The following is a 16278-nucleotide window of genomic DNA, read 5'->3' on the forward strand; positions in this document are numbered from 1 at the left end:
CCTCATCTGCTCCTTTACACTGTGGAGTTCCACAGGGTTCAATCCTTGGTCCCATCCTTTTCTCACTGTACATCACCTCTGGGTGACCTGGTCAGTCATTTCAGCTGTTTCGCTCCCCGCTGCTACACTGACGATTCTCAGCTGTATTTTTCAGATGATATGGATAATATCTGGACCCTCCATGATGGCTTGGCTGCTTTTAAGGAGCAGATGTCACTTAATTTGCTTCAGTAAAATTCCACCAAAATGGAGGTTCCTCTTATTGGTCCTGGTAAGTTTTTCTCTGACATGTAAACCTGTATTTGGCCACCAGTGTTAATCCCCCTACAGGGAACCTGGGGTAGAATCTGAACTTAAACCCTCACATAAACAAGTTTGTGCAAACCTGCTCCTTTCAATTCTGGAAAATCAAAATATATAACAAATATCAACCACAGATCTAGAAGTACAAATTCATAGCCTGATTTTTTTCACAGCTAGACTTGACTGGCTCCACAAGTACAGAATAGACTTCAAGATCCTGCTTACATACAAGACCCAGCATGGGCTCGGCCCTTCATACATCTACAAGCTCTTGCATCCAAAAAACACCTCCAGGCCACTCAGATCACTCAACTGAGAGCTTCTATCTATATCACGAATCCAAGAGTGATTGAAGAGTGAAAGCTACTGTTTTTTTACAGACATCACTGTTTTTCCAGTGGGGATCATGACATAAAAAGCAGATGTGTTTTTAAAGAGACATCATTATTTTTCCAGCGGGCATACTGCCACAGAAACTGTTGTCTGTTTCATACTGAGATATCACTGCTTTTCCTGCCAAGATTTATGTGCCCAAACCCAACCACACGTTAACCACAGCAAAATATAAAGTTTCAACATATCGGCAACATGACAATGTGCAATTGCAGTTTACTGTATTATAGTAACTGAACCTCTACAGGAAAAGAATCAGCTGACTTTGAGAACACTAATGAATGAATTTGAATTTGATCGTCTCAAGGAGGCATTTGCAGCCAAATACTTTGACTGATGAAACCAAAGTCTTTGTTAAAGAGTTTTACAGCAGTCTGTCTCTTTATTTTTACATTCTGTAGTGACCACACATTCAACCATGATCACTCAGGGTTGATTATTAACCAGCCAACAGGGGGGCGGCAGTTGTTGAGTCCTGCCACTACGCTGTCCAGCCCAGAGCAGGTTGAAAGTATCTATCTTTACTCTTATTTTAATCATCTCATCTGTTAACCCCTTTGCTTTCTCATCGTCTGCCTCCACATCAGACACGAGCCAGGTGAGTTCAGATCTATCTTTAATCTCACCAAAAGCCTTTGGAATGACTGAGTTGGTGTTCAGAGAGAAATTTGATCTGTTAACCAGTTTCAGCGCTGCTAAAATAATCTATAGTTTACAACGTTATGTCGAGTCATGAGCAGAAGATGCCTCTCTACGGAGCCACAGATACACTTTGAGTATATGAAGCTGAGCCTTATCTCGTATACAGTGTTGGCAGAGTCATGTAGTTCATGTAGTTCTGTGTATTCTGTGTTCTGTGTATTCAGTGTACTGCAGCTCAGCCAAAAAAGGTTCTGAAACAGTAACCTTTAGTCTGCTGGTAAACACAGCAGCCATATCTGAAACCTCAAGTGACTCTGAAGCTATGCGACACTGACAGATACCATGACGATGAAAAACAACATAAGAGTCCCGACAGCCTTTGTCCATAGCAGCATAGCTCTGCGGACGATGATGTCAATCAAACACTAAAATACTCTGACAACAATCGGATGGAGTGTCGTGATATTTTGTGTAAACACACTTCTTCTTTTTATTATTATTATTATAACCTTGATTTTAACAGGGAAGGCCACTGAGAGCAAGCTGTCTTTTACAGTGACGCCCTGATGACAGAACATAAAAAACAATAAAAGCACACAAAAATCACAGTTCACATCAGCAGGTTATAAAACAACAGAAGAATGTGCATGGACAAGGACATCAGCGGAGGAAAGAACATCACTTTACAGAAAAACACGCACACTCACATTCATTCATTCTCGAAGTCAGTCAAACTGGATTTAAACTAATTAAAAGGATTAAATCTAATTTTACAGGCTTCTGCAGATTATTCCTCTTGTGTGGTGCAAAGTATTTAAGAGCCAGTTTCCTGGTCTCAGTATTAATATCATGAGTTTCTGTTCTAGAACCACATAGTCTTTGGACCTGGTACAGTGTGAAACTGTTCTGTAGTTTAAAAGACATGTCACATACTCAGTTTGCCAAGAAGGACTTTGTAAATCAATAGTATGCAGTGTTGTTGTTCTGTACCCTCTGTGTTCTGATGCCGTCCTCAGTTGAGTGTAGAGTGATAAACTGCATCGAGAGGTTGAAGAGTAGAGACAGGAGAGTGCATATAATGTTCGTACATGGTCATAACGTCACATCTACATCCCTGTGTGCACCACAATGCACACAACGCTAGCATAGCATCAGCTAAGAAAAGCTAAGTAACAGAGTACCACAGCTAAAAACAAACCATATGATTGGTTTTCCTCATAGGAGCGCTGAAAAGTTGAGGCTGGCTCAACTATCTTTCGTTGTTTGTAGCTTCATGTCACCGGATTCCATTGAAAATGCTGTTTTTGTGTCACTCCTAGAGTGAACACAGATAGGGTGAGGAGCTCAGACATCCGGAGGGAGCTTGGAGTACAGCCTCTGCACCTTTGTGGGGCTAATTGAAGTTGTTTGGGCATCTGACCAGGATGCTTCCTTGGCACCTTCCTTTAGAGCTTTTACACGTACTTCCAGCTGGTAGGAGGCCCCGGGGCAGACCCAGAACACACTGGAGGGATTATATATCTCATCTGGCCTAGAAATACCTCAAGGAGGTGGAAAACGTTGCTGGGGAGATGGAAGTCTGCAGTATTTTGGTCAGCCTGCTGCCTGAGACCTGGTTATTTATGTATGTATGTATGGATGGATGGATGGATGGATGGATGAATGAATGATGGATGGATGGATGGATGGATGGATGGATACATGGATGATGGATGGATGGATGGATGGATGGATGGATGGATGATGGATGGATGGATGGATGGATGATGGATGGATGGATGGATGGATGGATGGATGGATGATGGATGGATGGATGGATGGATGATGAATGATGGATGCATGGATGAATGATGAATGATGGATGGATGGATTGATGGATGGATGGATGGATGGATGAATGATGAATGATGGATGGATGGATGGATGATGGATGGATGGATGGATGGATGGATGGATGGATGATGGATGGATGGATGGATGGATGAATGATGAATGATGGATGGATGGATGGATGACGGATGGCTGGATGGATGGATAGCAACTCTGTTTGTCCAGGAACCAGTACCAATTTAGTACCAGTTCTTGATACCCATCCCTATTCATGACAGGATGCCTCTAAACCACTTTCAGCATGTGATTAAGTCTGACTAATGCTAACATACCATGCTAACGTGCTAGGATATTTTCATGTGCATGTATCGTATTGTTTTATCTAACTCAATCAGAGTGATTCAGAGCAGTGATATGGTCTTTGCGCTGAATTTGAAGGATTCAGCTGATGAATCCCTGAAACTCTCTGGTTGGGAAAAACCTCGTGACTACATCATGGCTGTGTTTGTGTTCAGAGAGTCATCAGTCCTAAAAAAAACATTTCAACATGTTTCTTCTTTCTTCCAATCAGGGCATTTAGTTCATCACACAGTGTTACAGATAAAGATGACTGTGAGCCGGTTCCCAAAGACAACAAAAACATGACTCTCATCATTAGATAAAACATGTAATGTGTTGTATAGTGGTGTCTAGATGCTGTCAACATGTCCTCCTCTTTGTGTTTTTCAGGCTGGTTGTTTGGAGATGAAGCTGTGTCTTCTTCTTGTCTTGTTTTGCCTCTGCTGTCCAGGACTGACTGTAAGAAGAACCTCAGTCTAGTAAACAACCTTCTTCAGCACGAACAGGAACTTGTGTCTTTGCTGTTTATCGTCTCTGTAAAATTAACCCCGTCTGTCCTCGTGTCCTCAGGAGGAGCCCAGTCCAGCAGCTCCTGATGTCTCCGCTCCTGTAGACGTGGAGGAGGAGATGGAGGAGGAGGTCCACAGCTGTGGGGGAGGGCGGGTGTTCAGCTCAGAGGAACACAGGGCGATAGGGGGCGCCATCGAGCGACTGGGTTTACAATTCCTGGAAAATCTCCCCATCAGTCCACAGCAGCCGAATGTCGTCCTATCACCTCTCAGCCTGGCCCTCGCCCTCGCTCAGCTAACCTTAGGTCAGTCACAATCACACCTACAGACGATCAGACAACGCCTGAGATGAAAAGTCCAGCCTGATGTGGAACCAAGTGTAAATGCACAAGCTGAGATGTACAAAAATGAGTCGTTGGATTTTACAACACGACCTTTCTACTGGTATTATTTTGTTCAAGGGGAGTAACGAGCACTACGACCTCACAGCTACAGATTTTATTCTGTTGTCATATCACTTAACACCAAGAGCAGCTCTACAGGAAGAAATCTTTGCACATTTGAAGCACACTGAAGGAGCCATTCATATCTGTTCCTCACATGCTCCGTTAACTGTCCCTGTACAGTCTGTAAAAACAGTTTGTTCAGATCTGTGTTCCTCTTTCAGGTGCTTGTAACGAGACAGAGCAGCTGCTGCTGAGGAGCCTTCATGCCGTCAGTCTGCCATGTTACCACCACATACTGGGAGGCCTTGCGCATCATGTCAGCAACACGTCCCTGGAGGTGGCAGCTCGCATGTACCTGAGACCAGGATTTGAAGTGAAGTTGTCCTTTGTTGAGGACTCTCTGGCCAGGTATCAGTTACAGACAGGCCACATACACACTGACTCTGCATCAAAAGACTTGTATATAATTTGGACATCATGTACACGTTTGAGACACCAGTTTGCAGTGAATGACAACGGTCTTGTACAACATTTGGACTCAAACTCAGACAACTGAGGCAAAGATGGATGACTTAAAACAGTTCACTCAGTCGGGGACCAAACAAAAGGTTGGAAACTACAGATAAACAGTGGGACAAAGCCTGCAGGCTGAAGTCTCAGGGCAGAGAAGATTAGAGGCTGGTGAGCAACAACAAAGTGGAGAGTGAAGAATAAGAGCTACATATACTGGGAGGATGATTAGTAAATGGGGAACAGCTGTGAGGAGAACACACTGGTCAGGTGATCCTCTGCTGGGGAAGCTCTCTAGTGACAGCTACTGGTCAAGTGAGGAAGTGCATGAAAAGATAACTGGTAGTATACAGGGGAACGGGTTAAATTACTGAAGCAGGAGGTGAAAAGAGAAGAGGGTGGAGAACCAAGAGCTATGACAACAGCCCTGTTTCCACCAAGCAGTCCAATAGAGTTCAGTTCAGTTGGTACACCAAAAGTTGTGGATGGTCCCAACAGAAGCGTTCCTTAGCGTCCCCATGTTTGGTCCCCCCTCTGTTGGGGTACCTAGCACACAGATCTGGTACTAAAAGGTGGAGCTAGAAACCCTGCAGTCTGATTGGTCAGTAGAGGACGCTCACTCTGGTTTTATGTAACCTCTGTTCATACATCAGTAAACTACAACTATAAAATGAAAGAGAAAAAAATAACTTCATTCACTGGGCCGACTGCCGGCAACTTTTAAGGTGGAACGTTAACTTGTAATGTTACTCAATGCATGAGTTGATGACGTGAATCCATCAGCACACCTTAAATTTCACTGTGACAACTTTGACCATCACTTTAGTTTTTATTGTCTCTTGAATGATGGACACTTTCAGTAATGAGTGGATCTTCAAGCATTTAAAAATATATATTAAAGTGCTGGACGGAGCAGTGAGTGACAGCAACCCCGCCCACATTTAAGAGGACTGTCTGAACAGACTGAGGGTCTAGGTACCATGTCTGAAGGCTTACTGCTGGTTCCAAAGGGACTGGACTGAAAGGGTTTGGTGGAGATGCGACGAACATGACCAGTTTACAGTTGCAGTAGTCTCGCTCACCAAACCTTTCTCAAGAAAAGAAAGGTCTGGCTGGGCCGACTCTCACTTTAAGATTGGAGAAAAAAAAATGCCCCGGCTTTTTTTATTTCTTTCAACCAATCACAATTGTTCTGGGCGGTGCCACAGCAACGGTGCGCTTGCAAAAATATTGCTGGGGAGAAACAGGTTTTGGTGTAACACGCCCACAAAAATATTGCCTACAGGTTGTGAACAATGGCAGAAAAATGGCTACATCCTTGCAAGATCAAACACCGCAATAGTTAGTAAAGGACGTGTTGAAAACTGCTACACAACCGGAGGTGGTAGGGCGGGACTTCAGCGGGTGGCTCGTTCCGCCCAATGAGAGGCCGATCTATGCAGCAAACTTCCGCCCACTCAGACTACAGTTGCAGCAAATACAAACATAAATAATGAAAGTTTTTCTGACATTTCTACCCAGCAGTTCTTTCTGTCCTGTTGTCTGAAATGTATATGTGCCATGTTTTCTTGTTTATGTGGAAGTGGAAAGATTTGTTTTTTATCCTCCTCAGGTACCAATCGTCCCCCGTCCCTCTGGTCTCTGTGGAGGAGGTCAACCAGTGGGTGGAGAACGCCACCAATGGACACATCTCCAACTTCATGGAAAGCATTCCACATGACGTGGTGCTTATGCTTATGAACGCTGTGTACTTCAAAGGTGACCCACTCCACCAAAGACCACTCAGTGTGGGGGTTTATGTCGTGAATACAAGAATAAACAGAAATATATTCCTGCTGAATAAGAGTGTAAAACAAATCAGATGTTTCAGCAATTCAATTCAATTCAGCCCAGTTCATATCAAATCAAATCACATAAATTCAGTTCAATTAAATAAACTTTATCTATTCCCCACGGGCACTTCCCGGGGCAGGCATAGTAAAAGAAACATAACAGGACGTTAGGACAAAACATAAATGACAGACAGACCAGTCCAGTATCAGCTGTTACGTGACTGCCCAGAATTCAGTAAAGAGATGATGGGTCAGTGCTCCTCGGTCAGTCAGGACATAGAATCCGACAAGCCTATCCGGAGTCTCCAAAGGAAGGCACCATAGAATCAACCTCACCAGATGCCGGAACCAGCTCATCACTCCAAATGCAGAGCAGCTGCTGGATAACAACATCCTCCTGTAGCACTGATCACCTAATTGTGTCTTGATGAGCAACTGCTCAGTGCTACTGTTGACTGCTTTGATTCATGTCGATACCCTTTCTGGCAAAAACTCATGACTGTAGCTGATGGCTGGAAGGAAAATGAGAATTCTGAGCCTTATTTTATGGCACAGTATTATTAAAAAACCAAACCAATCTCCATAGCTTCTATTACTGCAACAGTTGCCCGATCTTTCGTCTTCTTCTTACCCCTACCCCTGGTCTTCAAGTGCCACCTTGCCCTCAGAATCAGAGTCACAAAGGTAATGTTTGAAAACTTCTATGACATGCAATGACCCTTCAAGATCCTGATACATCATTGCTGTGCTGGTGTTTACGTAAACAGATGCAATGAGTGTTGCTGGACATTGCTAACATGCCGTCTTCTGCAGTGGTGATTTATCTTGCCTGGTAACAGGCATAGTTTTGCAGTTGTCAGGGTGCTTGCGATTCACACACAACTTAAGTTTCATGCTATCAGTCGATCAAACAATTTATCAAATAAAAAACAAGACTGCTTCATTACCAGGCCACTCACAACACTCTGTAGGCTAACGTTAGCAACCAGTCCTACCTTGCCAGTGCTACAACCTCACAGCTTTAAGTTAAAGCTTAGCCATCATATGCCATCAAACTGGGGGGCATGTGACATGGAAATATGTCAGAATCTTGGACTGTCCTGCACAAAGCAGCAGCAACAATGTGACATTAGGTAGCTACTTTGCTACAGAGACATTGGCATATCAGCAATTTCCTTTTTTATTCTTATTACTAAGAAGGACGATAAAACATTGAAACAACATTAAACTAAGAAAATACAGTGGTTATCAAAATTCTTAAATTGTCATTAACAAAGAAAATACAGTTGTGGGGATTCTTTTGTTGCTCATGCAGCCATCTTGCAAATGATTTCTCATAACACTCGGTTTGGAGTGTGCCTCCGAGAAACCTTCATTTGGAGGACCATGTAGCTCTAACACTTTGCCCTAAACCCTCTATCCCAACAAGAACTGGGACACCCTAACCCTAACCCAAGATGGAACATGCAAAACAGAGGGGTAAGGGCTAACTGGTAGGGGCAAGGGGTGTACTGGGATTGGGCCTTAGAATGCTTTTGATCATCACTCATGAATAAGACCCCAGGATGACTGAAGTCTTCCTCAGTTCCAGAGTTGCTGCCCATCAGCTGAATTGAGCAATCTACCATTTCTGAGGGAAGAATATTGTGAGCACTGATCTTCTTGTTTTTCAAAAGATTGCTTTAATTCAACAGTCATAGAGTTAGGAGATATGGAAACATGAGGAGACAAGGAGGTATGACATGCAATTAGCAAATTTGCATTTCATAGGATAGCAAAGAAATGACCTGTCCTACTCTCCCTCTGATTGGCTGGTACTCGTTGCCTTCGTTGGTCTGATTGATTAGGTTTAGACAAGAGGAGTGAGGTTGATTAGGGTTAGAGTAAGAATGTTAGGGTAAACCAATCAGAGGCAGAGTAAGGCAGATTAGGGTGAGTCATTCCTTTGCTAAAATGCAAATTTTGGTCTGGGAACCGAACCATGGACATTGTGGTTATGCGGTATGCCATTAGGATATTGGGGCTTCCCAACACTGATCTTCATAGGGACCGCATATTGCTGCACTGGATGTCATGGTCCAAGCCAAAAGGACGAGATCACCAGTAAACACTATACACACCACCTTGATACCACCAGACCAGAAACTCCTCAGGACAGGTGATAAGGTGCACCTTAAGCAGAGTTCAGTGCTCATCACGACATCCTTCCTTAGTTCTTAAAATGCAAACTTAGAGTCAGGTGGCTCATGAAATAAAAAAAAAAGTTTCCTTTGAGGTATTAATGATTCCTCCTTGCTTTCTGTTGTGTTTGCTAGGTGAATGGCAGACCCAGTTTGACCCCCTGGTGACCTCCAAAGGAATGTTCTACCTAGATAACCAGAACTCTGTGTTGGTGGACATGATGAAGTCTGCCCAGTACCCTCTCCGCCTGCTGAGCGATCCAGAGCTGAAAGCACAGGTAACATGGATGATTCCTCTTAGACACCTCCCTCTGGAGGCTTTCTGCTAATGTACAACTGGGAAGAGGCCCGGGGTTTGAGCTCCGAGTTGGGTCACCCTCCCTCATCCGGACTTTAGATCCCATCTTGGGATCCTCTAGGAAGAACTGGAGAACGTGGTGGGGAGAAGGATATGTGGTCCTGCTGCAGCTAGTGGTTAAACTGTTGACCAGAGCAAATGTTTAAGGTGTCTTTCTATATAACTTTGACTGCACAGCCAATCATACGTGTTTTCGGCAGCCGTTGTTTAGATAAGTTTTGTGTGTGATTTATACCTCATGGTAGAAAAAACAAAACAATGAATCTTCCTTCTCCATTTCCACATATAACCACCATGTGTTCCTGATGTCTTTGTTCAGAGTTTGTCGATATTAAATCATAGAAATAAAAATAAAGTCATTCTCTCTTGTCCAGGTTGCCAGTCTTCCCTTCAAGGGAAACACCAGCTTCTTAATCGTCATGCCCTTTCCAGGCAGCGGAAACGTGTCATCGGTCCTTCCCAAACTGAACATCTCAGACCTTTACAGACGTTTACCTCAGCAGCAAACAATGCAGGTCAGCTTACCCAAAGTGAAGCTGCAGTACAACCAGGAGCTCCAGGGAGCGCTGACCAGCATGGGTGAGATTATTACCTTCATTAATATCTCCGTATTGGCGGCACAATGGGATGTGAGTGTGAATGGTTGTCTGTCTCTATGTGTCGGCCCTGTGATAGGCGCCCTGTCCAGTGTCAGCTGGGATAGGCTTCAGCCCCACCATGACCTACAACAGGATAAGTGGTTATGGGAAATGAATGAATGAATGAGATCCCTTTTCCACCAACATGGAGCAGGTTCTGTTCCTCTTCTCACATCTAATTTTGAAATGTTTGGAGCATTTTGACAAAAAATAAATTAGTTCCAAACCCAAAGAGTTGGCTCCCAGCTGGAACCAAAAAATAGAAGGCTTTCCTTGACCTGAAGTGCAAACTGTGATGACATCATACTCTACAGGTTAAAACGAGAGAATGGAGTCTTGCATGTTATAGTCTTCTATGTCGTCTTATCATTATCAGCTGGTCCATGCTTGCTGTTTGGCTAAAAACAAATATCTGTAATAAAAGAACAAAAGCTTGCAGATAATCAATGTGATGTGCCATCTTACTACTTCTGATTACCTCTATTTGTGCATTGTGCAAAGCCCTCTGTTAAGGACTCACCCTTGGTTACAATGGTTCCTCTCAGAAACATGGTGGAAACATAGGCTGGTTTGCTAGCACCAAGGTTCTGAGGAACCTGAACAGAAACGGTTCAAGAGCCAGAGCTACTTTGGTGGAAAAGGGGTATATACAATGATGGCTACTGAGACACACATTATATAAAGGCATAAGAAGTTGTCGGTGTACAGTGGCCTGGTTGTGCCAATCTGGGGAGTGAATGTGATAGCACTGACTCTGGAGCATCCATGTATTAGGAACTGCTGACACTTGGAAGTAGGATGTTGTTGTATCGTGATGCTTTAACACATGTCAACCAATGATTACAGGCACTGATGTCCTCTATTTGTCTCTCTCTGGTTCTTTCTGTCAGGTCTCAGCTCTCTGTTTTCAGGTCCAAACCTTTCTGGGATTTCCGACCACCCTCTGAGGGTCACAGGCGTCCGCCATGCCAGCACCATAGAACTCAGCGAGGAAGGCGTGGAGGCGTCCGCCACCACTGTTGTAACCTCCATGCGTTCCACCTCTCTCTTCTCTGTCAACTCCCCTTTCCTCTTCGCCCTTGTTGATGATGCCTCCCTGGCCCCCCTCTTCATGGGCATTGTCACAAACCCAGCTCCCGACAATGGCCCCATGCTTAATGATGATCCTAGCCACAACAGCACCATGAGCGACCAGCCTGTGACGGAAAACGCCAGGAACATAGACATAAATAGCGAACACAGGTCTTGCAACATGACAGTGACGGCAAAAGACAGTAGCATGCGGTCATGTAGCGCCCCTGCTGGTGAGAGGGAGCAGCTGCAGAGTGTGAATGGACTGGAGGGCAGCGGCAAGAAAAAGAAGAAGTAACACGGAGAAAAGAATCTGCTCCAAACCAGACAACTCTGCACCTGCCTGAAGTTTTAAATCTCAAAGGATAGGTAGACATTTTTGGAAATACACTTGTTGGCTTATTTGCTGAGACTTATGGTCTTTACACACGGGGGCATGACCAGTAAGGGTTGGGTAGGGATGTCATTAACCGCTGAGAATATTTTATACCAGTTGCCCATCGTGGTCCATGGGTTAATTTTTTTGCTGCATCTCAGTTTAGTAGTAGCACAATGCTGTTCTACTTTAAGAACAAAGCTATAAGGGAATTTATGCTACACTGGTTAGCTAGCCTTTGCTGCTCTGCACTGTGTACAACCCAACTAGTTAGCTCATTACCACTGGTAACTCTGTGCCGACCCATGGTAGCGGGACACTGTTACTGCAGAAACATTGTGCCCATCCTCCGTTCTCCCCTCAGGTCACCCGGATCTTTTTGCTGCAATAACACAAGTGACCACTGGAAAAATGTACAAGCAAGACTGGATGGTGTCCCTGGGGGCCTGTTAGCACTGTTAGCAGCATCAACACTGCTAGTGGTGCTAACATACATTAGTTAACAATACTAAGGGGTTTTGCGACTCAGAATAAAGGTGCTTGCTAACTATGGCAACCTGGGCGAGCCGGAGGGTGGCTACCATGTTTCTGCAGCAATGCTGTCCCACCACCATGTCTCAGGACAGCGTTACCAGCAGTAATCACTGAATGAGTGGTGCCGCTAGCTCCCACCTGACCTGGGTGGAGTGCAATGCAGAGCAGCAAAGACTAACGTTAGCTAATCAATGGAGACTGGAAATATGAAGATAAAGCTAGTTAGCTTAGCATAGCATGATGACAGGAGACAGTGGGGCACAGCCAACTAGCTCTATCCAAAGCTAGCAACTCTATCAGCACCTCTAACGCTCGCTGACTGATGTGTTTAATGTGTAAAAAGAAAGTGAAGGAGCATATTTCCAAAATTGTCAAACTTTTTCTTTTCAGTAGTTTCAGACGTGCAGCAGTGGACGAACACCTTGGTTTTGTGTTGCTCTAAAGGAACTGAAGTTCAACATGAAAAAATACAAATGCACTATAGTGATTCTTACTGAGAGTTTTAGAAGTCAACAAACTGAAATACTCTTTAATCTCACTTCACAAATGTATCAGATGGATTTGTTTCATTGAACTTGTCACGTTTCTGTTGTGATCAAAATACTGTTAATACACTTCATAAGGCCTAGTGATGTGTTTCTAGACAGGTTTAACATTTGATTAAAGAAAGTACTGCGTTGTTTTTGTTCAGACGAAAACACAGACAAGTGGCTAATTTTCACTCAGTCACCAGGAAGGAAAATATTGTCATTGCACTGATACCAAACCACAGATACGTTACATTTGTACATTTCATATCAGAGTTTCTAAAGTGACGAAATATCTAAGCTGACTTTGTCATCAGGAGGTGGAGGGGATGGTGGCTGATGGTGTGACACTTGAGAGACACCTGCTGAGCTGCAGACCACTGCTCAACACCAACAAACAACTAAACCTGTTGCTTTAAGCAAGACGTTGCTGCGTTTCCAGCAACTTACATGTTTATAGCAACCAGTTGCTGTGTTTCCAGCGGCGATAGTGCCCCCAAAAGCAGGTATTTTAATCCAAAACATGATCTTTCTCTAACCATAACCCAGTGGTTCTTATGCCTAAACATAACCACACATTCACCATGACATTGTTGAAACATAATGTTCCAAAATATCTGCAACCTAATAACGTACAAATGTAACGAATCCATGAACGCACAATGCCAGCATTTTCACTGCCTCGTTCAGCTCGACTCACTTTTGGTACCAGGTACTTTTCTTAATTCAGTTAAGTTTTACTGCAGAAAGTCACTGCATCAAACTTACAGTTCTCATAAACCAGCCAGTTTCCCTCCTTTATCCAGTGTAGTCTGCGTTGCTGCAGCTTTAGTTTAGCCAGTTCTGTTCTTTGTCTTATTTCCTCTGTTTCTCTTTGTCGTTAAATTTTTTCATGTTCAAACTGTAACATTAAAAGTTCCTTTTGTTGTTCAAACGTTAAAGCAACAGATTTTCCTGATGGTGAACAGTTGCTTTCAGTTTTCTCTATCAGGTATTTTAATTCCACAGTGCTTTAAGACTTGTTCCTTGGTACACTTTTCAAGTAACTGCCCAGAAGGAGACTGAATAAACTCTCTACCAAAGAAGTCATATTTCAATTGCACAGTATACCATAAAAATGATATTGGAATTTTTGCCGATATCCAATATGACAACTCATTTGGCCGATAATTATTCATATTATACATACACACTCTTATCATGTTGGCCAAGTCTAATAGTTCATTTTAATAATAATGATAATAATACATTTTATTTATGAAGCCCTTTCCATGGTAAGATATATTGGTTAAAAACGATCATAAAATAGAATACAATCAGGGCGTCGGTAGCGTAGTGGATGGTGCCGGCGCCCCATGTACAGAGGCAATGCCTCACTGCAGCGGTCGCAGGTTCAACTCCGGCTTGCAACCCTTTGCTGCATGTCAACCCCCACTCTCTCTCTCTCTCTCTCTCTCTCTCTCTCTCTCTCACCCCATTTCAATCTGTCCTGTCCATTAAAGGCAAAAAGCCCCCAAAAATAATCTTTAAAAAAATAAATAAAAAATAAAATAGAATACAATAAAACACACACAACACACATTAAAAGCCGTGTTGATAAGCTGAGGTTTGATGAGTGATGTGAATCGGCAGAGGTCGGTACAGTCTCGCATGTGTTTGGGGGGAGAGTTTCAGAGTGAGGGGGGTGATGGAGAAGGCTCTGTTGCCCCAGGTTTGGCGCTTGGTCCTGAGTGGTGGAATAAGGGAGCGATCACACTGAGATGGAACGCTAGAAACGCGACTGACCAGCATTCAAGCGTCTTTTTAGACGGCCGTTTTTCCGGAAAAACGCTGAAAAGTTCAAATATTTTCAACTTTTTGAGCGTCAGACACCAGTAGCTAGCGCGCATTAAATAAACGCTTCCAGTATCTTTGAAGTGTCTGCGTCTCTAGCGTCTCATTTCTGTGTGATCACCCCCTAAAGGCCCATTTATGCTCAACGTTAAATACGGATCCGGATACGGACGGAGCCTTCTGTCCGTGCTCCGCGTTCATTTCTGCATGTTTCCATAAAGCTTACAGATACAGGCCAAACGGAGCAGTACTACCGGAAACTGCTGTCACTACCCGATACGTAGCTCTTGTGAGACACGAAGAAGAAATAACAATGGTGGAACTTTTTTGCCTGAAACGCTGAAAGTAAAATAAAAGAGGGAGACAGGTTTTTCCTATTTCATCTTATTTTGTTATATTTCTCCCTCTCCCCTTTCTGGGAGCGTCTGACCTCCCGCCGTCTGCTCCCGTCTCAAACACGGAGGCTCCGCACATACTCCAGAGGCTTGGGTCTCCCTTTCCGCGGAGCCCCCCCGCCCTCCCAGCTCCGCTCCGCTCCCAGGACCGACCCTCACGCCCTCCGACTGGGATCCCTCTGTTTTTGTCTGTTATGCAAGAGGAACATTATCAATATCTCCTCCACAGTCGCCATGTTTGTTGTTGAGTTTGTTGTTGTCGTAAACTTTTGACTCTGGGCTGCCCCCTGGTGGATATATTGGTTAACATCCATGCCAACGTAAAGGACGCATGGAAGTATGTGGGCAGTGACGGTAACATCATTTGAAATGGACGTATACATTTTTGTACGTAAAGGGAGCATAAATGAGCCTTAAGGAGGTTGGCATCAGAGGAGCGGAGGCTGCAGGAAGGAGCGTGGTGGTGGAGCAGCTCAGTGAGGTAAGAGGGGGCGTGGTTATGGAGGGCTTTATAGGTGAGGAGAAGGACTTTGAATTGGATGCGTTGTGGGACAGGGATGGCCGCAGACAAGCTATGTTTTTAGGTGGAAGAAGGCAGTACTGGTAATTTGACTGTGTGTTTTTCTAAAGAGAGGTTGTTGTCAAAAATAACTCAGAGGTTGCAGATGTTTGGGGAGGAACGCAGAGTGGAACTGTCAGTGGTGAGGCAGAATATGGTTTTGGTGAGGGATTTGGGACAGAAGATGATCATGTCTGATTTTCACAGTTTAGTTTGAGAATGTTGGCTTGTATCCAGGACTTGAGCCAATATCAGCCGGTAAAAATGATGTACCGATATTAACATGCATCCCTACCATAGCCACACAATGCACAGTGGTCTAATATGCACTCAAAATAGCCACAACAGTTGTAAAGTGTAGAGAGAACTGGACCAAAAAGCAAGAAGGGGTGTCTTGGGTTGATCCAGTGCAGGCAGGCTGAGCAGGGCTGGAAACAGGTCAGTAGGCTGGAGTTGCAGGCAAACCGGTGAGCGGTGAGTGTGGATCTGAGGCACAGAGGAACAAGGTTTAGGCAGAAAGTCCACGAGGGAAAAAGCAACAAGTAGGCTGTAGTTAGTACCACAAGGTAGACCGAATGATCTGGTGGGGGCGTGGTGTTTTTTACTGCTGGGGTTGATTAGTGGATGGATTTCAGGTGAGCAGGCAGACTGGCAGCAGGACTGATGAGAGCCACGCCCAGACACACAGACACAGAGAGAGACACAAACACTTTAACTAGATCTGTGCCGCTGTTCGCCAGAATTGTGGTTGTGTATGTTATCTGTCTTAAAATCAATAAATGAATCGATAAATAGGCAATAAATAATTAATATATAAAGTGTATTCACTAACAAAGACCACACCAATAAGATAAAGATTTCGAATGGTTTATTGGGTATGATGGATTATGGGTTTGGAGGAAAGTGTGAAGGGGTGAGGATTGAGGGATTAGAAAATGAAAGGATGAGGATGAAGGGATGAAGGTTGAGGGTCAAGGGCCAGATGGATGAAAGGTTAGGAATC

At 44.0% G+C, this 16278-nt stretch overlaps 1 protein-coding gene across 1 annotated transcript; it reads left to right on the plus strand.

Annotated features, from left to right (window-relative positions):
• Positions 1-1155: 1155 nt before the first annotated feature.
• On the plus strand, positions 1156-13424 carry serpinf2a (serpin peptidase inhibitor, clade F (alpha-2 antiplasmin, pigment epithelium derived factor), member 2a). The gene is made up of 8 exons (XM_033636495.2): positions 1156-1294; positions 3898-3966; positions 4078-4321; positions 4684-4870; positions 6585-6730; positions 9120-9262; positions 9717-9921; positions 10871-13424. Exons 2-8 carry the CDS (start codon positions 3913-3915, stop codon positions 11347-11349), a joined length of 1458 nt encoding a protein of 485 aa, XP_033492386.1. The 5' UTR covers positions 1156-1294; positions 3898-3912; the 3' UTR covers positions 11350-13424.
• The last annotated feature ends 2854 nt before the right edge of the window (positions 13425-16278 follow it).

The sequence above is a fragment of the Epinephelus lanceolatus genome, chromosome 11 (assembly GCF_041903045.1).
Source record: "Epinephelus lanceolatus isolate andai-2023 chromosome 11, ASM4190304v1, whole genome shotgun sequence".
In the NCBI taxonomy this organism is placed as follows: Eukaryota; Metazoa; Chordata; class Actinopteri; order Perciformes; family Serranidae; genus Epinephelus; species Epinephelus lanceolatus.

Coding starts and splice junctions, on each gene's coding strand:
- serpinf2a (XM_033636495.2), top strand. CDS start 3,913: ATGAAGCTGTGTCTTCTTCTTGTCTTGTTTTGCCTCTGCTGTCCAGGA. Junction 4,871..6,584: donor GTTGAGGACTCTCTGGCCAG/GTATCAGTTACA, acceptor TATCCTCCTCAG/GTACCAATCGTCCCCCGTCC. Junction 9,922..10,870: donor GGGAGCGCTGACCAGCATGG/GTGAGATTATTA, acceptor TCTTTCTGTCAG/GTCTCAGCTCTCTGTTTTCA.